The sequence below is a fragment of the Anthonomus grandis genome, chromosome 3 (assembly GCF_022605725.1).
Source record: "Anthonomus grandis grandis chromosome 3, icAntGran1.3, whole genome shotgun sequence".
Lineage (NCBI taxonomy): Eukaryota > Metazoa > Arthropoda > Insecta > Coleoptera > Curculionidae > Anthonomus > Anthonomus grandis.
In genome coordinates this window covers 6,277,843-6,304,569 of record NC_065548.1, presented here as the reverse complement: position 1 = coordinate 6,304,569, position 26,727 = coordinate 6,277,843, and the positions used below count along the sequence as shown (strand labels likewise).

The 26,727-nt window shown below is 30.6% G+C and overlaps 2 protein-coding genes across 2 annotated transcripts in view; one reads left to right on the top strand and one right to left on the bottom strand.

The window, feature by feature from the left end:
• Positions 1-1,952: 1,952 nt before the first annotated feature.
• LOC126734599 (proteasome adapter and scaffold protein ECM29-like) lies at positions 1,953-25,859 on the bottom strand. The gene is made up of 15 exons (XM_050438292.1): positions 25,692-25,859; positions 21,018-21,148; positions 20,839-20,955; positions 20,511-20,779; positions 20,324-20,453; positions 20,133-20,272; positions 19,813-20,076; positions 19,518-19,741; positions 9,161-9,374; positions 8,888-9,107; positions 8,640-8,832; positions 8,306-8,512; positions 2,457-2,603; positions 2,190-2,401; positions 1,953-2,129 (listed from the first exon to the last, which is right to left on the bottom strand). Exons 1-15 carry the CDS (start codon positions 25,708-25,710, stop codon positions 1,968-1,970), a joined length of 2,649 nt encoding a protein of 882 aa, XP_050294249.1. The 5' UTR covers positions 25,711-25,859; the 3' UTR covers positions 1,953-1,967.
• A 314-nt stretch (positions 25,860-26,173) lies between these two features.
• The window catches only part of LOC126733968 (melanotransferrin), a 35,961-nt gene continuing 35,407 nt past the window's right edge, over positions 26,174-26,727 (top strand). The window contains exon 1 of the mRNA XM_050437470.1: positions 26,174-26,323. Within this exon, the coding sequence (XP_050293427.1) occupies positions 26,269-26,323 (55 nt within the window). The 5' untranslated portion in view covers positions 26,174-26,268. The remainder of the gene's footprint in view (positions 26,324-26,727) is intronic.

The window sequence follows — 26,727 nt, the reverse complement described above, 5'->3', positions numbered from 1 at the left end:
CTATTTTCTATATCATCGTTTCATTTTCTAAGTAGTGTTTCTATCGTCTGGAATTAGTGTTTTTCTCGCGTAATGTGTCTAATTATATCCGAAAAACATCATTTCATTCCCATCTTCTTCTAATTCTCAGACTGAGATAAGGATATATAAATGAGATTTCGATTTTTCCACCTATTTTCTATATCATCGTTTCATTTTCTAAATAGTGTTTGGATCGGCTGGAATTAGTGTTTTTCTCGCGTAATGTGTCTAATTATACCCGAAAAACATCATTTCATTCCCATCTTCTTCTAATTCTCAGACTGAGATAAGGATATATAAATGAGATTTCGATTTTTCCACCTATTTTCTATATCATCGTTTCATTTTCTAAATAGTGTTTGGATCGGCTGGAATTAGTGTTTTTCTCGCGTAATGTGTCTAATTATACCCGAAAAACATCATTTCATTCCCATCTTCTTCTAATTCTCAGACTGAGATAAGGATATATAAATGAGATTTCGATTCTTCCACCTATTTTCTATATCATCGTTTCATTTTCTAAATAGTGTTTGTATCGGCTGGAATTAGTGTTTTTCTCGCGTAATGTGTCTAATTATACCCGAAAAACATCATTTCATTCCCATCCTCTTCTAATTCTCAGACTGAGATAAGGATATATAAATGAGATTTCCATTTTTCCACCTATTTTCTATATCATCGTTTCATTTTCTAAATAGTGTTTGTATCGGCTGGAATTAGTGTTTTTCTCGCGTAATGTGTCTAATTATACCCGAAAAACATCATTTCATTCCCATCTTCTTCTAATTCTCAGACTGAGATAAGGATATATAAATGAGATTTCGATTTTTCCACCTATTTTCTATATCATCGTTTCATTTTCTAAATAGTGTTTGGATAGGCTGGAATTAATGTTTTTCTCTCGTAATGTGTCTAATTATACCCGAAAAACATCATTTCATTCCCATCCTCTTCTAATTCTCAGACTGAGATAAGGATATATAAATGAGATTTCGATTTTTCCACCTATTTTCTATATCATCGTTTCATTTTCTAAATAGTGTTTGGATAGGCTGGAATTAATGTTTTTCTCTCGTAATGTGTCTAATTATACCCGAAAAACATCATTTCATTCCCATCCTCTTCTAATTCTCAGACTGAGATAAGGATATATAAATGAGATTTCGATTTTTCCACCTATTTTCTATATTATCGTTTCATTTTCTAAGTAGTGTTTCTATCGGCTGGAATTAGTGTTTTTCTCGCGTAATGTGTCTAATTATACCCGAAAAACATAATTTCATTCCCATCCTCTTCTAATTCTCAGACTGAGATAAGGATATATAAATGAGATTTCGATTTTTCCACCTATTTTCTATATCATCCATTTAAAAGGATGCAATTTTTATAGATATTTAAAGCTGCAGAGCTACTATTTAGCAAGATATTACATGCGAGCTTTTAAAGCTACATAATATCAAGATCTTTCATAAAAATCTTTCATATCTGTCTTAGAAGAAGCAATTTTTTGCTCATTAATTGGGGTATTGTTATAGAACAAGACATAATCTACACAAAACTATCACTCAAAAACTTAAAGGATAAGCGCTTCATGAGTTATCACCGTTTAAAGTTTAATTGAGGCTAGTAATAAGCCCTTAAAACGTTAACTTGAGAGTCTACAAGTTTGATCTGCCCAAGTTACAGTCAAGTAGACTTTATTTGAATGGAAATCACAGGCTTTGCAATTTGTATATTCAAAGTTGTAGAACAAGATTTTCATAGTAACAAGATCTTCATTAAAATCTTCTATGTCTGTCTTAAAAATAGTTTGAGACCACCCTTTATTTATTAATAGTCAAAATATTAATACTATCCACTAGATTTGCCTTTGCTGAAAACCCAACTTTAATTTGTATTTAAAGTTTTTGTTTGATGAGAATTCGTGGTTAAATACATCAAAACTACTACAGATAGACTTTTTTCCTGCATATGTAAGAATAGAAATAAATTTCTAATGTGCTTACCTCAGTGGCAGTATTGAGTAAACCCTGTATAATAAGCTTTGCATGAACAAACTTTTCACCAACACATAAAAGACCGAGCGATCTAGCAGCTTTTTCTCGAACCTATTAAAAAAAAAACAATTATCAAAACTTTTCCTTTCTAACAAAGACACTATGTATAACCTTAGCAGATAATTTATTATTTTTCATAACATCCATTAATCTCTCAACCACTTGAAGTTTATTCATTTCAACAGCGGGTTTCTTCGGATTCGGGCTGCCATCCTCCGGGATTTTACCATCTTCCAATGGCAAACTTATCACTCTACCAATTAGACCGATACCAGTGCAAGATCCGGCTACTAGCAATGGATTTTGGTTTTTCATAAATGGAACTGCAAGAAACATGATTGTTTTTAAAAAAAAAAGGCATATATGCAAATGCCTTACCGATAGTGTTGATACACTCTTTAGTAAGCTTAATTTTGTCAAATATGGCATTTTCACGCATTTTCTTCAAAGCGTACGCTTCCAAGGAGTTCGCTAAGCCCAGCAGAGCTCCATGCTGTGCTTCAAGGTTGTTTTTACCACATTGTTCTAAAAACAGAAGTCAAATATATTATGAATAATAGATTCAGAGTGTTCCTGAGAGGTGAGTTGCAGTAGAAAGTGAAAAAGTGAACTTTTTACCCCCTTTTGAGCATATAAACCAATCTGAGTCCCATGAATCTTTGACGATCGCTATGGAATTATCTCTCCCGTTTGTAAAGTTCATAAATAAGTAATAAAAGTATAATTTCATAATGATTCAGAGTGTTCCTGAGAGGTGAGATGCGGTAGAAAGTGAAAAAGTGGACTTTTTTACCCCCATTTGAGCATATAAACCGATCTGAGTCCCATGAACCTTTAACATAAATAAATAAATAAAAGTACAATTTCATAATGATTCAGAGTGTTCCTGAGAGGTGAGATGCGGTAGAAAGTGAAAAAGTGTGCTTTATACCCCCTTTTGAGCATATAAACCGATCTCAGTCCCATGAATATTTGAAGATCACTATTAAATTATCTCTCCCGTCTGTATAATTCATAAATAAGTAATAAAAATACAATTTCATAATGATTCAGAGTGTTCCTGAGAGGTGCGATGCGGTAGAAAGTGAAAAAGTGGACTTTTTACCCCCGTTTGAGCATATAAACCGATCTCAGTCCCATGAATCTTTGAAGATCACTTATGATTATGATATGATAAAAGCAACCTTGAAGCCCAGCAGAGCTCCATGCTGTGCTTCAAGGTTGTTTTTACCACATTGTTCTAAAAACAGAAGTCCAATATAGATTCAGATAAAAAAAGAACATTGAGAATCTTATTGAAAAGCAAAGATTTTATGGGTTTCATTGAGAAGTTAAAGTTACATAAAGGATAGACAAATGACTTATTTTCAGTTAAACTTGGTTGGTTGACTAATTAAATAAATTTAATTTTTACCCTTTTTTAATTCTTGCTTTACTAAATTGTTTTTTTTTTTTTAATTTTATATAGGTGATACTAATTTTATAGTCAGAATGAATACTTGGTGTTTGGTGGTCAATGAACCATAGGCCAATAAATGAATGATTCAGAGCCAACCGTTCAAATTTAAATATATTAAGTTTTTTTGGCATAGCTTATCAAAAATCAGAGAGACAACACAATTTTATTAACAATCTTTATGGAACATAAGTCTGAGATGGGTATATAAATATGAGATTTGAACTTTTACATCTTTACCAGAAAAGTCTTAACTTAGGACCTAAATTAAAGAAATCCTTAACTTATAAAACATTTACAAAAAAAAGATTTAAAGGTTTCTATACCAAATCAATTTTAATAGTAGCTTATAATGTAATATATAAAGGTCTAGGTGCATTGTTGTACAGTATAGATTTCTGAGAACACTAATTTTAAATCATAAGAACTTAACATAACAAAACCTGCACATAGGAACTAAAGAATCTTAATCAATAAAACTCTACAGATCTGTATTGCAATTGACATAATTAATTCAACTTTTATACATGTCTCTTTTAAATTTTTTGTCAACGAACAGACCAAAGGGGTTGAAGACCTTTTTATAGTATTTACAATGAAAGTGGTATCGTTGTCTTTTCTAATAATTATAAATCTAATTATTTCTTTTTAAAAAATCCTGCAAATTCGGAGGTAGAAGAGCATACTCTATTGTATACTAATTAATTAAAGAGAGCCAATTGAAAGATTTTATTATACCTATTTGTTATTGGTTCAACTTTACTACATTTTAAAATATTTTCCATAGCTCTATTTTGCAGTACTTGCGACTTAATTTAAAAATCCAAGGTCTTTTATTTTATCAGCATATTCAATATTTAAATTATTCATTTTGTAGAAGTGAAGTATAGCGGGTTAAGGACAGAAATCAAACCTCAAGATTTGAAATTAGCCGACGTTTCGACGTTTATTTACGTCTTTTTCAAGGCTGAAAAAGATACAATTGGTACAAAATGGTGAAAGCAATAGTTATTAATATAATAGTTAAGAAACCACCAAACAAAAACACAAATAAAACGGAGAACAAAGCATAAAAGTTAAAATTAAGATGACTTACCAAATTTACATTAGAGGTTTACGTAACAATTAAAACCTAATAACATCTCCATCATACATACACCACAGATACGATTGTTATACATTAAAATATGCACAACCATTAAGTAAAACAAAAAAAAAAAAAAAGAACACACAGTATACATAAAATAAAATTGGCTTATATCACAGATTGATTCACAGTGAATAAGTAGTACGTATAATAATTATAGTAAAAAAAAAAAAAAAGCACCTTCTAAGTCAGTGTTTAGTAGTAACTGTACGCAGAATTTATTGTTATAAAGCAGGAATGATGCACATTCTTTTTATGTCTGTAAAATAGGTTTAATATTACCTGGGCTCGTTGAAAAGTTAAGTACTTTACAGTTTGGATTTATACAGCTTTAATATGTGATTATATTGTGTACTCCGTTTTATTTGTGTTTTTGTTTGGTGGTTTCTTAACTATTATATTAATAACTATTGCTCTCACCATTTTGTACCAATTGTATCTTTTTCAGCCTTGAAAAAGACGTAAATAAACGTCGAAACGTCGGCTAATTTCAAATCTTGAGGTTTGATTTCTGTCCTTAACCCGCTATACTTCACTTCTACATCTATTGGAGGGACGCTAATTTTTGTACCATTATTCATTTTATTACTGAAATTTCTAGTGAATTTTTCTTTATCTGTTTTCGATTTTCCATCCAAGTTACCGTACCATTTTGATTTTAACAAATTCAATTTTAATTTGTGGACATACAGCCATGAATAAACCCACTTTAATTCCTCATTAAGAGTTGTAGAAAGGCAAATAGTATTTCAAAAATATAGTTAAAAGACAATTTTGCTCCTCTGTATAAGCGTGCAAATTAATCAGAATAGCCTCAGATCAGAAAAGACTGATTAGGAAAGAGATCATTGTTTATGCAGAAAGAAACAGTAAACAGATTTTCACTTTCTATCGCGTGAGATGCGAAAACACTCTGGATCATTACGAAATTGTACTTTTATTACTTATTTATGAACTTTACAGGCGGGAGAGATAATTTAATAGTCATCTTCAAAGATTCATGGGACTGAGATCGGTTTATATGCTCAAAAGGGGGTAAAAATAAGTTCACTTTTTCACTTTCTACCGCATCTCACCTCTCAGGAACACTCTGGATCATTATGAAACTGTACTTTTCTTACTTATTTATGAATTATACAGACGGGAGAGATAATTTAATAGTGATCTTCAAAGATTCATGGGGCTGAGATCGGTTTATATGCCTAAAAGGGGCTAAAAAGTCCACTTTTTCACTTTCTACCGCATCTCACCTCTTAGGAACACTCTGAATCATTATGAAATTGTACTTTTATTATTTATTTATGAACTTTACAGACGTGGGAAATAATTTCATAGCAATCGTTAAAGGTTTATGGGACTCAGATCGGTTTACATGCTCAAAAGGGGGTAAAAAGTCCACTTTTTCACATTCTACCGCATCTCATCTCTCAGGAACACTCTGAATCATTATGAAAATGTATTTTTATTACTTATTTATGAACTTTCCAAACGGGAGAGATAATTCCATAGCGATCGTCAAAGGTTCATGAGACTCATATCAGTTTATATGCTCAAAAGGGGGTAAAAAGTCCACTTTTCCACTTTCTACCGCACCTCACCTCTCAGGAACACTCTGAATCATTATGAAATTGTACTTTTATTATTTATTTATGAACTTTACAGACGTGGGAAATAATTTCATAGCAATCGTTAAAGGTTTATGGGACTCAGATCGGTTTACATGCTCAAAAGGGGGTAAAAAGTCCACTTTTTCACATTCTACCGCATCTCATCTCTCAGGAACACTCTGAATCATTATGAAAATGTATTTTTATTACTTATTTATGAACTTTCCAAACGGGAGAGACAATTCCATAGCGATCGTCAAAGGTTCATGAGACTCATATCAGTTTATATGCTCAAAAGGGGGTAAAAAGTCCACTTTTCCACTTTCTACCGCACCTCACCTCTCAGGAACACTCTGAATCATTATCAAATTGTATTTTTATTACTTATTTATGAACTTTACAAACGGGAGAGATAATTCCATAGCGATCGTCAAAGATTCATGGGACTCAGATTGCTTTATATCCGCAAAAGATGGTAAAAAGTCAATTTTTTTACTTTCTACCACATCTCACCTCTCAGGAACACTCTGGATCATTATATAATTGTACTTTTATTACGTATTTATGAACTTTACAAACGGGAGAGATAATTGCATAGCGATCGTCAAAGATTCATGGGACTCAGATCGGTTTATATTCTCAAAAGAGGGTAAAAAGTCAACTTTTTCACTTTCTACCACATCTCACCTCTCAGGAACACTGAATCATTATGAAATTGAATTTTTATTACTTATTCACTTTTATTCACTTTTTCACTTTCTACCGCATCTCACCTCTCAGGAACACTCTGAATCATTATGAAACTGTACTTTTATTATTTATTTATGAACTTTACAGACGTGGGAAATAATTTCATAGCGATCGTCAAAGATGCATGAGACTCAAATCGGTTTATATGCTTAAAAGAAGGTAAAAAGTCCACTTTTTCACTTTCTACCACATCTCACCTCTCAGGAACACTCTGGATCATTATGAGATCATACTTTTCTTACGTATTTATAAACTTTACAGACGAGAGATAATTTTATAGCGCTCATCAAAGTTTCAGCAATAGGATCAAAGCCTGATCAGAGGGTTATAAATTGTAGAGTACCCCAGTATTGAGTCTTATTCTATTATTACTGCACATTAATAATAGTTTGAATGTTTCTGGTGAATTTGCATTGTTCAATGATGATGCTTAGACGGAATTGTGAATCATGACCTATCTTTGCTAAAGCAATCATGCGATTTAAACAAGTTATCCTTATATGTTTTAAAGGATAATATTATGACCTTTGAAACTACTCAAGAGCCAGTTTCCTTAAAGGATAATCAATGATTTGTATTCAATGTTATTGATAAAACAAAAGATCTCTAGTGTAAAAAATTATAATAAAGTATGTTCTAAGTTTTTGAGAAAATGCGTATATCAAGAACTAAAATATTCGCTATTGACTGTATTGCCTCGAAAATTGCAAGTAACGAAGTTATTCTAAAGTGTTTGCCTATAATATTTATTTGATTATTTTTATTAAATAAAAAGGTATAAGGCCTGTTTGAAGTAATTTAAACTTAAATAATGATAAATACATAAAACTCATCAGATCTTTTACATAATATCTGCCTGATATGTTTCAAAGTATACACTGCGAGTATTTATCATTGGTATGTTCTCGTATAATTTTGTATAAGTAAATTATCATTAAAGAAATATTAAGGAAATAAGTGTTTTATTATTAGTTAATTATTATTATAATTTATTTAAAAAATATATTATTTTTGAGTCCTAGTTTTTAGATGCTTAATCAATGTGAATTTGTTATTCACTTACAATATATAGAAATTACAAATTCACTTACATTTTAAATTCGTAATTTCCATATTCATGTTTATTAATCATCAATTTTGTAAATATAATTTATCTCCTATGTACATATAGATTATTTCTCTTTAATTTACAGTTTTATATAAGAATGGTGAAGCTCTTTATACAATAAATATTTTTTCTGTTTATAATATAATGTGTCTGACTTACCAATTAAGTACTTAACAGACTTGTCAAAATCATCACCATCTGACATCAGTGTTAACACCAAAGAGTACAAAATAGCCACGTTTTCTCTTATTTCTTCTTTTACGTTATTTAATTGATTTGTGATCCAATCCATATCGGTGACCATTAAATTATGAAGATCAGGCACCGATCCAATCAGTTCTGTCATACATAAAATTGGTTCTAATCCTACATAAAGGAAATTGTATTATAATAAACGAGAAATTTTCTTCTTCACTTTCTTTGTCTAGAGACAAGAACATAAACATCATTAACTTTACAAAAGTTAGTATCAAAACCAACTTATGTATCTAACCTGAATTCGTAAGCAATAAACTTCTAACCAATGAGGCATAATGATTCAGCATCTCTTTCCCACTGGGATCATTGTAAATGTCCAGAATTTGCTTCGCAACTTTCGGGGTGTATTCACACGGGTGTTTTAAAACATCCCGCGTTAACGGTATATCCAGGTTTCTTAGAAGGCAAAGACGTAGATAAAGAATTATCTAATAAAAATAGTGAAGCATTATTACGATGAATGTTTAATTAGAGGAAACTTACCTCTAAATAAACGTTAACACTAAAAGGTAAAGTGCTGCTACCGACATTGACACTTTTGCTCTTATCTGCCATATTTTTCTCGGTTTCATTGTAAACCAGTTTGGTAATATCTGAGAAGGACGGAAGCAACGATTTATCTATCTCGCTCGCTTCGCCGAAATTCGTTTTCCTTGTCATTCCGTAAATCGATTTAAATGCCTCCTGTCTCACGTCTTCCTCTCTAAGAGTAATTTAAATTTGACATATAAAAGTGAATTAAACAAACGAATTTACCGATCCCCGATGGCCACTAATAACAAGAATTTCGACGGCACATGGTCCACTGGAAATATGGTGGAAAGTGTGCGTACACACGCGAATCTCACCATTGGTTCTTGGGAATTCATTTTCACCTTTAAAAGGGCCAATAATATGCCTAGACGGCCGTCTTTGTCCGCTTCTTCCGGATAAATGTCGTATTTATAGGCCACCAATAAGTTTAAAAGACCTAGAAATGTTAATTTATAGTTCAGGGGTTCAAAGTTTGAGTTTTAAAAGAAAAATGGATGTAAATCGTATAAAATGTTTGTGCAGCAATGGATCAATATGTTATTATCTTTGCCAATAGATGACGATTAAACTAACTACTGCATTGAAAATTTATTAACAGTGTTCTGTGACTCAGTGAACTATCAGATCCTCTTCGGCAAGTCACAGGTGCGCAACCCTTAAAATGTCTTATTTTATTGCTCATTTTTTGAGTATTAAAAATATGAATTCTAAAGGTAATTTTACGCTGTTTATTTTTGGGAAAAGTTTTTACTAAAATATCATTAACTTCTGGTCCATAAAATTATTAATCCACAACAAGCTAGAGGTTTTTTGTACATGATGGATTAAATTGTAAATTTTAAAATGAATTAATCAATACTTTGTATTCAATGTTATTGATAAAACAAAAGATCTCTAGTGTAAAAAATTATAATAAAGTATATTCTACGTTTTTGAGAAAATACGTAAATCAAGAACTAAATTATTCTCTATTGACTGTATGGCCTCGAAAATTGCAAGTAATGAAGTTATTCTAAAGTGTTATCCTATAATATTTATTTGATTATTTCTGTTAAATAAAAATCAGTTTGTCTTAAAGGTATAAGGCCTGTTTAAAGTAATTTAAACTTAAATAATTATAAATACATAAAAATCATCAGATCTTTTACATAATATCTGCCTGATATGTTTCAAAGTATACACTGCGAGTATTTATCATTGGTATGTTCTCGTATAATTTTGTATAAGTAAATTTTCATTAAGCAAAATTTTAAGGAAATAAGTGTTTTATTATTGGTTAATTATTTATAGTCTATGGAAATTACAAATTAACTTACATTTTAAATTGGTAATTTCCATATTCATGTTTATTAATCATCAATTTTGTAAATATAGTTTATCTCTCATGTACATATAGATTATTTCTCTTTAATTTACAGTTTTATATAAAGTAAGTATGGTGAAGCTCTTTATACAATAAATATTTTTTCTGTTTATAATATAATGTGTCTGACTTACCAATTAAGTACTTAACAGACTTGTCAAAAGTATCACCGTCTGACATCTGTGTTAACACCAAAGAGTACAAAATAGCCACGTTTTCTCTTATTTCTTCTTTTACATTGTTTAATTGATTTGTGATCCAATCCATATCGGTGACCATTAAATTATGAAGATCAGGCACCGATCCAATCAGTTCTGTCATACATAAAATTGTCGATGTCATACATATAATTGTCGATGAATACTGGGATCAGTTTTGCTGAGATTCTTATTTTGATTATCTATAGATCACCATTGGGAGATCTTGATACTTTTCTGAACTGCGTTAAGTGTTTTCTTGACAGTTTCTTAATTATCAAACAATATATCATCAGTGGTGATTTAAATGTTAAGTTCAATTTGAACCAGACTCAGTCTCAGAAGGTGAATGATCTCTTTTCTACCTCTGGGATTCATCCTGTTACTAAAGGTGCTACAAGGGCCGTGAATTATCTTGATAATATATTTACAAACATTTTTAGTTCAAATTATAGCTTTAATACTTGTGATCCCTCATTGTCTGATCATGTTGGATTAATATTTTAATCAAAAAATAGCATCCCTGACCAAAGTTTCCTGAATATTACATGACAGGGCTTGTGGATCAATTCGATGTCAAATTTGTAGAGTTATCTTTAGTAGAGGTTTATGACGAGATTCTTGGCTTACAGAGCAAGACTTCTGCGGGACCGGATGGCATACCCAGCTTGCTACTTCGTGAATGTGTATGTACTCTGTCGAAGCCTATTTGCACTTTATTGAATCTGTCTTTAAAGTCGGGAGTATTTCCTTCTTTTTGGAAGAATTCATATATTACGCAGATATTCAGGTCTGGTAATACTAGTGATGTCAGTAATTATCGGGGAGTTTGTATACGGTCAACCTTGCCTAAACTTTTGGATGCACATGTAACCAAGCAATTGTCATGGCAATGTGAGAGCCTTATTATTAACAGTCAACATGGTTTTCAAAATTCCAATGTTACTAACTTAATATGTTATGAAGATTATCTGTTTAATGCTTTTGGTAAGGGTTCACAAGTTGATGCTGTTTATACTGATTTTTCGAAGGCGTTCGACAGAGTTAATTCAGCGCTTCTACTGGCAAAGCTCCAAGCTTTGGGTTTTGGATCAAATGTTATTTGTTGGCTAAGGGACTATCTACTGGGTAGATCGCAATGTATACGGCTTAATAACTTCTTATCTAGCAGCTTTTCTGTGCCATCTGGCGTTCCTCAGGAGTCACATGTGGGTCCGTTGCTTTTTACAATCTTTGTTAATGATATAGGATTATTTGTAAGAAATTGTGAATTTTATTATTCGCTGATGATTTAATTTTTTTTTGTCTATTGATTCTAATGTTCAATGTCAATTGTTACAGGATGACTTGCATAATCTCTATGAATGGTGCAACCTTAATGGTTTAGATTGAAATGTTCCGAAGTGTTATTCAATAACTTTTGGAAAAAATTCGCAATCTTACATTGTTTGATTATAGTATAGGTTCCACTATTTTAAAAAGGGTAACGGAAGTTAGGGATCTCGGAGTAATTTTCGATCCTAAGTTGACATTTTTGTCTCATGCTGAAAAGTTAGTTCAGAAAGCGTATAGACATCTAGGATTTATAACTAGATGCAGTCAAGACTTCTCATGCTCTGTCTATAAAGTTATGTACTGTTCGTTAGTCCGTTCTGCTTTGGAGTATGCTAGTCCCGTAAGGTCTCCATTTTATAAATCGCATATTGAAAACATTGAGAAAGTCTAAAATAAATTCTTAAGAAATTGTTCTTCTAAACTTAAGGTTCCATTAGCTAATGGTCATACTGATTACAAGTCGGTCATGTCAGTTCTCTCTTTGGACTCACTTGAGTTAAGGCGTAATAATTCAGACTTGTGTTTTATTTTTAAATTAATATCATGACTGATTGTGATTATCTTTTAAATAAGCTGAATTTTCGGGCGCAAAAATTGACTAGACTGAAAAAACTCTTCTATGTAGATTTTGATAGTAGTTCTTATGGACAGCATAATCCTATAACTAGAACGCAACGTTCTTTCGATAGGTATAGTCTTGACTTGCACGTTTCTTTTAGCAGTTTTAGGAGTTCTCTTAAATTAATTAATTAATTAATTAATTAGTGACTCGTTACTTTAACAGGTTTCTGGTTTCTTTAAATTAATTTGTAACTTTGATTGATTTATGTCTTATGTAAGTATATGATTTATGTAAGCTCGAAAAACTCATCCATTATCCCAAAGATGCTGGTCATACACTTTTATAAAAGGTAAAAAACACGAAATCTACAGCATCACAAATACATTTAATAAAATAACGAAGGTTGCATGTTTCGCTCGACTAGAGCATCATCAGACCTAAACAATAATTAAAATTATGTAACCCGAAAAAAGGAGAATTCAACAAAAACTTACCATAACATACACAAAACACCTAATATTTAAGTAAACAAAGATTACAATTAATTTAATTTAATAATTTTTTTCCTCTTAAACCTATATATAAAATGTATTTTCAGTATGTGAATAAGTATAAATTATCACTTAATTTTATCAGACAACAAACAAACAATATCAAAACTTTTAGGTCGTTTACTTATTTTGGACCAATTTCGTCACAATTATCCCGCTTTTTTTCTCCCTTTGGCATAACCCCAGCTTTTAAAACCAATAATACCTTAAAAAGACATCTAATTAAAACTAAAGATAAACTACCCCCGCTATCTTCTCCAGGAGTTTATGAGATTAGGTGTAAAGAGTGCCCTGCAGTGTACGTCGGCCAGTCTGGTAGGAAGATTTCTACTAGGATAAGTGAACACAAGGCCCAATACAATAAATTTAAAAATACCGAAATCACAGTGACCAGATCAGCTTTTGCTAATCACCTTCTCGACTCCAAACATGATTTTCCTGACAGCCAAAATATAAAAATACTGCATCAATGCAACAAAAGTAAAAAACTAGACTTGTTGGAGACAATGGAGATTATTAAAGCTTTTAAAAGCCCAGATCTGTCCTGTGTTAATGAAAGGTTTGATTTTGATGGCCACCTAGTTTTTAATAACCTCAAGTAGTTCTAGACTCTTAAATGATGGTTAGATTTCTAAAATGTGTAAAGGATTTGATTGTTTAGTTGAGTTCTTTGTACATAGATAGTGCCACTTTATTGTAATATTTGTTTACTTAAATATTAGGTGTTTTGTGTATGTTATGGTAAGTTTTTGTTGAACACTCCTAAAAATAGGTGAATAAAAATTCAACAATTGTATAGATTTTACAAACAATTTGATTCTGGAAATGGTACAGAATCAATTTGTGTAGAATTTCTCTATGCTATTGTGTTTAAACAACTGTGGTTCTATAATCCACAAATTGTGTATCAATTTGATTTATTTTATTGTATGTATAGTACACTATTTGTGTACTTAAATTCGACAATATTTTATATTTATTTAATATAATTGTTCAGTAAAAAAGCACAATCTGCATTTTAAATACACACGTTAGTGTAGTTTGTTTTAACAATATATTTTATTTTCTTTCATTTCAACTATTAAATTTTATTACAAATTGTGTATAATAATACTATATATTGTTTTATAAATTTAAATATAGTGTAGGTTACTTATTTTAGGTTTGTATATCAAATTAACATAAGAACTGGAGTTTTTTATTACAATGTTTTGTATTTATATTCATAAAAATTTAAAAATAATCAATATATTTGTATAAAAAAATAAACAAATTGTTTAAAAATTTAAAATACATTTTAGAGAATTTCGTCATAAATCTGTGTAATAATAAATTCTAGTGCGCCTGGGAAAAACAGGATAAAAAAAAAGCTGTTTTTTTATTTTAACAATTTATTTAATTGTATGAAATATTTTCGAAAATTCCACCATTAATACATTAGAGCAATGTATTAAATCTTTTCTTCAATCGTTTCAAACCTAAGTTTTTTCCATAGATATTTTACAACTGTCTCCTTTATAGCTTCATGTAAGTTTAGGGGATCTTGGTGGACACGATAATTCTACAGGAGCCTTCCTTCCTATCCAATAAAAAAAATCTTAATTATTTGTTTTAATATTAATAGCCTAGGTAATTTTTAGGAAATTTTTAAAATTTAATTTTAAAAGGTTTTTAGTTTGTTGATAATAGTTTAGTTACCATAGAGAGTGTGAGAGCTAGTGGCTGCCCACAGTGAGTAGGTATATGTAGGTATAGGTGTTCAAATTTCCTTACAATACTACTACAGGACTTGAAAAGGACGGTACAGGACTGTCAGACAGTGCTATGATTAAGTAGATACCATTTTGTAATACAAATTGAAATACAAATGCAATAAAGGTTACAAATTTAACCGACCTCTACATTAAAATTGGATATTCTATAAGTAAAGTTATTAGTTATCACTGAACAGCTACCTGTCTAAACATCAAAATATCCAGTAAATTCCAAAGTATACAATAAATGCAAAAAAAATATGGTGCTTACCTAATTACCTACCTACAAACTGCTCCTGGAGTTGGTCCAATAAACCCCACTCCTTAAGTTTATCTTCAACGAATATATTCATTTTTTTTCTTATGCAATTTTAACACTTAACAAAACGAAAAAACCTTAAAACAAATTAATGCGGGCCGATTGATTGAAGGACTGAAAAATAAACAGTTGAACACCTGTGGCACTGGAAATTATAGCAATGCTGCCATCAAATGTATCTTAAAGATTACACCGCCAATTAAAAAAGTTACGTTTCCTTTTTCCCTACGCGTGTTATTATCACGATATTATTTAAATAAATAAAATTAGAACTTATGATGATTGGGCTTATTTTTAAATATCCTATTAAATTATTTTCAATTAACAACGTTATATCGACTGCAAATTTTGATGCATATCTTTACAACTGTTTAATATTGAATCTGGCAACATTGACGCTAACAACGAAGTTCTAGCGGCAAAGGCAAGGGCGTCGGGCGCGTCCTCCTTTATACACAATTGTGTATTATAACTACACAATACATAGTTTAAAATTCTATAATTGTGAAGGGCTATTAGCAAGAATCTTTTTTATTCACACAATTGTGAATAAAATCAAAACAAGCCAGAATAAAAAAATAATTAAAAATTGTAGTAAAAATATACTTGGTTATTAGATTTTTTACCAAACTGCATTGGATTTAAAAAAAAAAATGTGGAATATTTATACACATTATCTTAATAATTAATATCCACTTATATTGTATTAATTTAATATGCAATAATTGTATGAAATATACACATTAAAACATATACAAAATGCCTGAGAATTTTTATACAGGACTGTGAGATATTATCTAACAATTGTGTATTAAAATTAAACATTTATTTTTACACAACAAAATGTGAAAAAATCCATCGGGATTTTTCTGTGTGAATTCTCCTTTTTTCGGCTTACATAATTTTAATTATTGTTTAGGTCTGATGATGCTCTAGTCGAGCGAAAGATGTAACCTTCGTTATTTTATTAAATGATTTTGTGATTTGCTGTAGATTTCGTGTTTTTTACCTTTTATAAAAGTTTATGTCTTAGTATTATCTAGCTTAAGTTGTATTATTATTAGTATGTTTTGCCCTATTTTATTTTTGTAAAATTGGTGGATACCGTTAAATAAATAAATAAATAAAGTGATACTGTGCGTATTTATTATCGCCCTATAACAGACTAGGGCTTACCAACATTTTATAGCATAGTGGATAATCTTAAATGAGACTAGAGTAGAGTCTCGATAACGTGAACTAATTAGGGATGACTGTGTTCATGTTTTCGAGGAGTTCATGTTACTGGATAAAGTTAACAACAGTAAACACGTATATGTACTTTGAATATATATTTAATTGAAAAATCAAACAAAAACATGTTATACAATTAGTAATACATAGTTGAAAATGTATATGTATATGTTTATACATGGTATAAAAAAAATATATTTATTATATAGGTAAGTATATGTATGTAAGTAAGTACAATGTACATTATTTATATTTAATCCATTGTTTTTAGAAACAGTTATCTAACTTTGTTTGACGGTTACGTTGTTTGTTTGAAAGAATAGTTGCACATTTACGTAATTTGTGTAAAGACTGAATATCCTCGAAGTCGGCATTGTTTTGCTCCGCCCATTCTAGACCTCTGTTAAATATACGAACTGCCTCAACGTGAGTGACTTTATCCATAGCCTGAGAAACCTCTGGATCTTGATCCTGTTCGGTTTCTGAATCATTAGACACTGCAGTACAATTCTCATCATGTTCAACGAAGTCATCTTTATTCCATTCTTCGATATCTCCACGTTCGAAGTCTTGCCCTGGATCAATTTCTTCTAATAAATTGAGGTTAGTCTCTATACAATGCCATTCAGGCTTAGCAATTCTTGACGAAGAGTTGCCAAGGGTATTGTGTCTTCACGATCCTCATTGCTTTGGCTTTCGAAAATATTTTTCCAACACTTTTTAATGGTTGCTGGTTCTAATTTATTCCATGCTCGTGCTAAGTTTAAAATAGCATCCCTGAGATTGTGTTGTTTGATAATGACATTCATGTCCTTAGATTTATTAGCTACAACCATTGCCAAAAACATGGAGCGATAATGCAATTTAGTCAACCTAATAACGATTTGGTCCATAGGTTGAATTAAGGGTGTCACATTGGGAGGCATATACATAACTTGAATTAGTCCATCATCAGATAAAAGTTCCTCTACTGGGGGATGACTGGGGCCATTATCTAATAAAAGAAGTGCTTTCTCTGGAAGACCTTGTTTCTTAAGAAACTTTCTCACCAAAAATTAAAACAAACTTTTAATTTTGAAATGTATAGCTATGGCAGGAAATTTACTTCAGGAACAAAAATTTCTTTGAACCATTCCTTAAAAATTCCGGCTGTCATCCATGTAGATTGTGAGTTTTTGTAGTGTACAAGAATGTAAAGAGTTCTTAAAACTTCGTGGTTTTTTAGCTTTCCCTATTACCAAAGGAGTCAATTTATGTAGTCCAGTCGCATTTGTACATGCTAGAAACGTTATTCTTTCTTTGGCTGTTTTTCTTCCAGGGGCAGTTTTTTCTTCACTGGATACGTAAGTCTTTCCGGGTAAAAGCTTCCAGTACAAGCCGGTTTCATCGGCCTTGTACACTTGGTTATAGTCTAAGTTTAGGCCCTTGATTTTTTCTTCAAGTTTACGTAAGAATGGTGAAACCAGCTCGGGCTGAGAAGATAGTTTTTCACCAGTTATTATGCGTATGCCAAATCTTTTCTTGAACTTTTGCAACCACGCCGAGCTCGCAGAAAAAGTGGAATTTTTGTCGTACAGTTTTTCGTGAAAATATTTGGCTTTCTCTTTTAAAATTAAACCACTTATTGGTGCATTCCTCTCTCGTTGTCGCAAAAACCACTTATACAAAGCTTTTTCCATTAATGGATATTCAGAAGGTCCAAGAGATTTTCGTTTACCTGGTCCAGAAAAAGTCAAGGCAACTGTTGAAGTAATTTGGTGTTTTTTCTTCCTTATTGCACACACCGTGGATTTGGCTATTCCATACTTTTTACTAAAAAGGTAACTCCGCAACCTCTAGCTTTTTTTTCCAGAGTTAAATAATTTACTTTCTTAGTAGACATCGTACTGATCATAGGAAATGCCGCTTAATGGCTACGGGTAAAACGGTAAAACGATATAAATATTTTTTTGTTCACGTTTTAGAATAGGCTGTTCACGTTTAGGGATGTTCACGTTATGGGACGTTCACGTTATCGAGACTCTACTGTATTTAGAAAATTCTAAAGATGTTGATATGCTCTTTGATGCTTCTGTTGACTTTTTTATTGATAAAATTCAAGAAGAATTTCATAAACTAATAGCAAAGCGCTTTCGCGCATCATCAGTGCTACCTGCAAGGTGGAAAGAATATAATTTAATAAATTTACATACGGCTTAAAATTGACCAAAAAATCTTCGCCCTAAATGGGTCAAAACATTAGGACACTATTTAAACAAATGTACGTCGCAATTTAAATTTAGCAAAACTTAGGAATAGGAATGGATTACCATAGATTCCTCCAGGGTGAAGTACCATTATACAAAGCAAAATAATAGGCGGAGGGTCCTGTTTACTTCACAATCTTTATTTCATATTTCCCGACGCGTTTTGGTTCTTAACCCATTGTCAAGGGAAAATTATGTAAGTAGAATATAAAAAGTTATTAAACTACTTTCCTTAACTTAACTTTCTTGTACTTATATAAATAATCTAATTAATTGGGGTCATTCAGCACATATGCCCAAAATATTTGCTTTGCTTGTTTGAGTGTGTCTTTGTCTAAGGGTGATTGTGTGTGTGGGTTACAGAGATTAGGTTCCATTTTCGACATCTTAAGGCTCTCACCCTACCATTGTGATTGTGAGTGTTAGAATGTGTCACCAATTTGTGACAGACTCTCACAATCATTTTACCAGAGGTGTTTTACCAGAAGCTCTTTGGTGGCACCTTATGGTGGACTCTTTCATTCATGCAGTGGATACTGCATGCTCATACTCTGCAGTAAAGTTTTTTAATGCCTTACAAACCTACATTAAAGACTAGCCCTTAATAAGTTTAAATTCCGTATTTAGATTAAGTAGCTAATTGTATGTTCGTATTTTTATATTAATTTTATATGAATAAGTAGATATACCTTTATATTTTTTATACTGTTTAGGTAACCCAAAATTTTTAATTGACTTTTGTGAGTTATATATTTTTTTGCACCAATAAATGAATTCAACTTAAAAATTAATTAGATGAATTAACCTAAATCTTGCAAAATAAATTTGTTTATTTTGAAACTTGAAACCTATATCCTTATTAACAACAAAAAAATTATAGACGTATTATAGGTTAAAGGCAAGTAATAAAACAAATTATATATAAACAATAACACTTCAGCTTTGAATCCTTGAATAATATAATAATAATTATTATTAAAATAAATAAAGACTGGCAATGAAATTCGCATGTTTCCTACCTTCTCTCACTTGTATTTTCAAATTAGGATTGGCCACTTCCAAATTATTGAAATACAACTCCAGAATGCCCACATCAGAGAAAACAATATGAGGGAATTTCTGGGCGAGCATGCTTATGGTCATATATGCTTGACCTTGATGCTCATTTTCATCTCCCTTTATTAGTTTCGTTAAGCCAACAAGCAATACTGGGGAAACCTTTTTTAAGGAGTCTCCTTTTGAACTAAAAATGGGGAATTTTCCTATACAAACTTCCGCTACAAAATTAAATGACTTTGCAAGTATTATACTTACTATCGAATTAAATTAGCAGTAAAACTTAAAGCTAAATTTTTCAGTTTACTATTTGTATTTTCTCCATAAAGGCTATCAAAAACTACTTGTAAACTGTAAGGGAACAAACATGCCTCTCCTTGAAATCTTGATAAATAAGTTAGCAATTTTAGCCTGATCCTAGTGCTCGCTGGCATTTTTACTTGATCAGCCTTAGGAGATTTGGATCCCAAGAAGAGTATAAATATTGGCTGTGAACTTTGTGGAGAAGTCCAATCAATAAAACTAAAAAAGAAGAATTAAAACTCCAATAAACTAACTAAACAACAAATATATGTTACCCCAAGACTTTCTTTAATTCCATATCGGCTAAATTGGCCACCTCAAACCTAGTATCCGCAGCAGCTACTATAAAATGCAATAAAATCTCTTCTGGCTTAAACACATCTTGGGACAAGAATTTTACAATACCCAATTTAATCTGGAATATTTAAATTTACAACTAATTTGATAACGCTTATCAGACACTTACAGTTTCAAACTCTTCAAGCTTAATGGTATTATTAGTGACAATTCTTTTTAAAGACATTTGAGACATGCCAGGGGGGGCAGAAATAGATGACCCATTCAAATCATTATCTTGACATTGAAGACTCAACGAGCTACAAAATCCCTATAATTATAATAATTGCATAAACTATTTTAAAAATTAAACTTACCTGTAAGGCAACAACAAAACATCCAGAAGAATATCCAGAAAATACTTGGCAACATCTGGATTTTTGTCCAAATCAAATAAAGATTTTTTCTTTTCAGGTTCTGTAGGTACCTTGACTTTGCCTAATAATGGCACTATAAGCATCAAAAGACTATCCAAGTGCAGTTTTGGTTTGCCTTTTAAAGCATTTATAATAAGAGGCACTAATTCTGCTTGTTTGTCTGTTGATAGGCGAGGAAAACCAGACTTGATGTAGATGATAGTGAAGTTCTATTATAGAGCAACAAAATATTAATCACAATAAGAGGTATTGTTTTAAAGGGGCTTACATTGACAAAAGATGAGGCTGCTGGATCAGTGTATTGGTTTATAAGGGCCTCCACAGGCAGCTGAATGTTTGGTCTTGTTTTAATTCTTTTATTCACATGTATAAGTAGTTCCATAACCTGGGTTATGCATAAATGATCATTTCCTATGTTCTCGTTCATATTATTATTATTACTCTTACCTTCTTTCTTACACTCTCATGAGCAGATGATAACTTAAGTAGAACAGGAACAAGAAACTTGCCAAGGACATTTTCCAATTGATCATCAGTCTCTGCTGAGCCTAGTCTAAGAAAGACTCTTTCCAGGAGCACTATAATTCAATATTATATAAATATAATTATGTATTAAAATGATATTGAATGATCTGGGTGTAATTTTTGATTAGAAATTGAGATCAACAACATTAGCATGAAAGGTTTTAGAATGGTTTTATTAGAAAACATTGTAATGAAATAAATAATATTAGGGCCATAAATATTTATATAATGGTTTAGTTTGTAGTGTTTTAGAATTTATTTACATCATAATATGATTTCGAAAAAAAAAGTCAGGATAAGTTCTGAAAATTTGTACTCGTTTATTATTTATTTATTTATTTATACTCTTACAAATACATTTAAAATGTAATTATATGTGGGAGTGCTTACTGGCTTGCAGAAAGAAAAAGGAAAACCAATAATAATGATGAAACTAAACCTACACTAAAACTAATAACATTTAATGAAATACACCTACTTACAATTAAAAATCAAAAACAAAAATAACAGATTAACAAGTAAATGATTAATCAGATAAGGATACAAAATCAGTCTTAATTTGGCGAATACTAATATTAAAGAGATCTATATCATATTTTTGTATATAATTATTACATTCTTGCATCATTCTATTAAATGGCGAACAACTTGAGGGTGAACACTGGAAAAGATTGTTATTTCTTATTCTCAAATTGATTTTAGGAACAGCAAATGATAGATGATTAATTAAAGAACAGTTCTTATATTTTAAGTTGTTAGTTATGTATAGTATATAAATAAGACATCATTCATATTACGCCTAACACTCAATCATACCATTTTAAATTCAATTAGCATACTATTATAGGAGATCATATAAGGATATGCATTATGTGTTCTTAAGTACAGGTATCTTAAAAATCTTTTTTGGACCCTTTCAATCATATTAATATGCACCATTGCTTTAGGTGCCCAGATAACTGAGGCATACTCCAAGATCGGTCTGACCAGTGAGTTGTACAGAATTATTATTGATTTTATTTCTTTAAAATGTTTTGTATTTTTTATTACAAAACCAAGAAGCTTATATGCTTTGTTTACAATAGTTTCATAGTGTTGCTTAAATTTGAGATTTGTTTGACTCCAAGATCCCTAAATTTACTTTTCCTAGTTAATCGATATAAATTATCAATTTTGTAATCAAAATTTATAAATTGCATTTTTCTTGTGAAGGTTAGAATTTGACATTTATCTATGTTTAATGACATTTTATTTTCTCTGAACCACTGGGCCACCAAGTTCAAATCAATTTGCAGCTCAAGACAATCAATAAGAGATGTTATGTGCATAAATAATTTAAAATCATCAGCAAACACGAGACATCTAGCATGCTTTATACAGTTTGGCAAACCGTTCAGAAGAATTAGAAATAAGAGAGGCCCAAGGTTACTGCCCTGAGGCACCCCAGATGTTACTATATATATTTTTGACAATTTTTTACCAACTTTAACTTGCTGAGGCCTTCCGGTAAGATAAGATACCATAAACCTACATGCTTTCAGCGAGAAACCAAATTTACCCAACTTATTCACCAACAGCCCATGGTCAACCCGATCAAAAGCCTTTGCACAATCTGTCAAGACAACATCTAGCTGCTCTTGGCTATCTACTGCATTGGCAGCTGCCTCAGTCAAAGTGCTGAGGTTGGTGACAGTTGAGGCATCTGGTAGACATCCATGTTGTTGCTGAGAGAATTTATTCATGAAAGAGCTCAAAATATCTTGGCATAAAGTATTACAACTTTTACAGAGTTATCTATCAAACAGAATGCAATACACCAAGATAAAAAATAACCTTAGCGATCCTGATATCATTAAAATTGGAAAACCGCAGGGCACTGTACTAGGACCCCTACTTTTCAATGTTTATATAAATGCAGTGAATGATATAAAAACTCCTGGCAAAGTAATATCCTATGCAGATGATACAGGAATTATATTTATTGGAGACACATGGCAAGAGGCAAAAGTTAAGTTTCAAGAAGGTCTATCATTAATCAAACATTTTTTCGACACCTTTAAATTGTCACTAAATCCAAAAAAATCTAAATATATAGCATTTTCCATAAACAGTTCAAATAGACCAAACTTTCAAAATATTATTGTAAACAATATTAATGAACCAATTGCACAGGTAAACTCTATAAAATATTTGGGAGTCCATATAGACAAACATCTAAAATGGGATATACACATTGATTATTTAACAAAAAAGATAAAGGCACTCTTACATAAATTTTATTTATTAAGGGAAATTTTGTGCAGAAAACTCATTGTGTTGATCTATAAAGCTCTTGTGGAACCCCTATTAAGGTATGGGATATTGATTTGGGGTGGGGCATATGAAAACAGTCTAAAAAATCTTAAAACAATACAAAACTCAATAGTAAAGATAATGTTAAAGAGACCTAGGTTATTTTCAACAAAGCAATTATATAATTCTGAAATGCAAAATTTGAAAACTCTTTTTATAACAACCTGTTGCTCTTATGTTCATAAATTCTATGGTAAACAAAGTATAATAAACCATAGACATCAAACCCGAGCTAATAAACACCAGGAAATTGTACTACCTTATATGATTCGAGATGCGGCAGTATTTTTAGCTCCAAAATTTTATAACCTTCTCCCAGAAAATGTCAAACAACAGAAATACTTCAAAAAGTTTAATGAGCATGCCCTAAGTTATATATTAGGAAACAAAAGAAAATTTTGTTGATTGATCATAAGTGCTTGTATCAATATTCTGCTTTTCACCAAACTTTTTATTTTCTTACTCGATAGCAATCACAACATAAATACATAAGGGAAAAAGAAAAAAATCTCAGTATGGACATTTATTTAATTATTTATTTTGTTTCAAATATTATAGGTTTTAGGTACCAAAGACTAGAAAATTCTGTAAAATACTACATAATACCTTTGTAGGTAAAATGTATATGTGTATATAGTATATGAATCTTTTTTTTTTTCTCTTTTTCTCATTTTTATTGTCTGGTTTTTGATTTTTGTTATGTAGTTTTGGGTAAACTTATTTAAAATGTTAAATATTGTGAACTAATTTATATAACGGCTAGTCTGCTAAGGGTAACAACATTGATATATTCGAATTTTTGAATTGTTTCTACCATAGCACATACAGATACTCTGGTATCTAGGTGCTTTATATTCTTAGAATTGTAATATTTTATATTGAAGTTGAATATATTGAACTTGAATATATAAAATGTTTTCAAAAATTTTTGCGAGAGAATTAAGAACGCTAATTGGTCTGTAGTTGTCAACCAAAGAATTATCGCCTGATTTGAGGATTGGAGTAACCAAAGCATATTTTAAGCACTTCTGGGAATGTGTTTGTTTTTAGACACAAATTAAAAATGGTTTTTAATGAAGTGCACAAGATATCAGAACAACCTGAAAAATTGATTCCATTATGAAACAGTCACTTATAATAATAGGTGCCAACTAATTGGTCTTCCAACATTCAAAAGACAAAGAAAGAATGCCTCAATTTCTTTTCTCTTTAAATACTTGAATGGTGAAATCCGCAGCAGTTTTCTTTTAAGTAGTTCCATTAAAAATCCCAACTAGGGGTACACACTGAAGAATTTTTGGCATTGTCCTATTCTAAACAGTTACATTTTTGTATTTAAATTATGCAACTATAAAATTAATACACCTCATCTTTTAAGAGACTTAAACTTTTTGTTTCCTCTAACCACAGTCGAGAACATCTTCACTTTTATGTAGAAAATAGCAAACTTAGCAAAACATACACCTTTATATTGAGCTTGCTCACTGTTTAATATTTTACACAGCAATAGTTATGTGGACCTGTTTAATGTTTAATATTTAACAACAAGATTATTGCAATGATTATAAACTTCTCATTATAATTTTCTTATGTCAGTAGCATATTCTGGAATTGTAAGCTTTGGATATCAGTTTTTTTGAATGATTTCAATTTTCATAGACTGTTAACTTAAGCTACCTAAAGTATATAGTTTTCAGTTTTTTTTTTTTAATTTATCTGTTTTGTATAATTACTTCATGATCTCTCAAGTATAAAGGAATTTTCTGTTAGACAATGTTTGGTAAATAAATAAATTTATGGGTTTAGAAAAGTAACAGACCAACTAGTTAAATTCTATAATGTGCACTTTAGTAATTGTGACTCATTCATCCGAGAGTTTTTGACTAGTTTTAAAAATAAGATTTTAACATGCTTATGTAGTACTACTCTGTTTATTTTTTGTTATGTTTGTTTTTTTCTTTATTATGTTAGTATCTTTATTGTAATTTGTAAGCTGTAAATAAATAAGAAATTGTTTTAGACATATGAGGTAGAGTTTAGTTAATAGTTTAAATTCATAAAAATAAATTTTATGACAAGGAAAAGTATGTAAATGGTAAGGGCTGTAAGGCAAGGAGACAGGGACAATATGCCTTTAAATAAAATAAATAATAGCAAAATAAACATATAAATTAAATTGTATCATAACCTTACTCAAAATGATAATGCAAATTTTGCTTATAAATAATTTAAAATAAAACTTACTTAAGTCGTCGGCTGCCATTATTAATACAGTTCCAAAGTCTAGGAATATCTAGAAAATATGCACCTGCAAAATTATAGCAAAAATAGCAAATAAGTAAATGAAATATTTAGTAATAAATTTTATAATACAATCTCTGCTGACAAGGATATAAAACAATATAAAGAAAATATAAATAAAACTTTGACATATGTCAAATAATGCCATATGACAAGAATGACAGCTGTCACGAGATGCAAAATCGCGACAAGAGATGGCAATCAGATTTTATGGTAAAAATTTTAAGTAAGGTAAAGTTTAATTAAGTTATAGCAGCTTTAAATTGTCTATTATTGTAATCTGAGCTTTAGAGTAAAGTGTAAATGAAGTTTTTTAGAATTTCTGAAATATATAAAAAAGGTTCTTAGACTTGTTAAGTGGGTTGCCTATAAGCAATGACAGGCTCTCCGGTTGGCCACGCCCTATTTTTAAATTCCTATTTACCTTGCAAATCAACAAGCAAATCCAACAGAAAATAGTTATTTGTTAAAGAATGAGTTATTTCTTTTAATTTTAATGGTATTTTAGTTATTAGGCAAAATGCATAAGTTACTTATGTTTATTTATTTGTTATCTACATTAACAGGCTTCCTGGGTAAGTAGCTACAGTATAAAATTTAAATACATGAGGAGGTTATACATAATTTTGTATATGAATCAGGTGCCTTCTTATACACAAAAAGCTCAATTAATTACATAATAAATGCTTCATATAAAGTATCAATCAAGAGGGGCTTTTGTTTACTTTATGTAGAGACAATAAATTCATTTTTATTCTGTTTATATAAAACATTACACCAAGAAATAAGGAATAGTATATTAGTTAGCATTTCAATACATATGATCCATAGTAGAATAGTTTTCATATGAGTTTAGTAGTGTACCACTTTAAGCTCAAAATGAACATCCCAACAGAAATAGTGTGAATCAATATATACCACAAAAAAGATTTGTGACCAAGATATAACAACTAAATTTGAATAAACATATTGATATTTA

Bases quoted from the DNA above. Each gene is read 5' to 3' on its own strand.
- LOC126734599 (XM_050438292.1), bottom strand. The intron at 19,742-19,812 runs GTAAGTATAATA...CCCCATTTTTAG, and splicing joins ACTGCTAATTTAATTCGATA to TTCAAAAGGAGACTCCTTAA. The intron at 8,833-8,887 runs GTAAGTTTCCTC...TATTTTTATTAG, and splicing joins GTGTTAACGTTTATTTAGAG to ATAATTCTTTATCTACGTCT.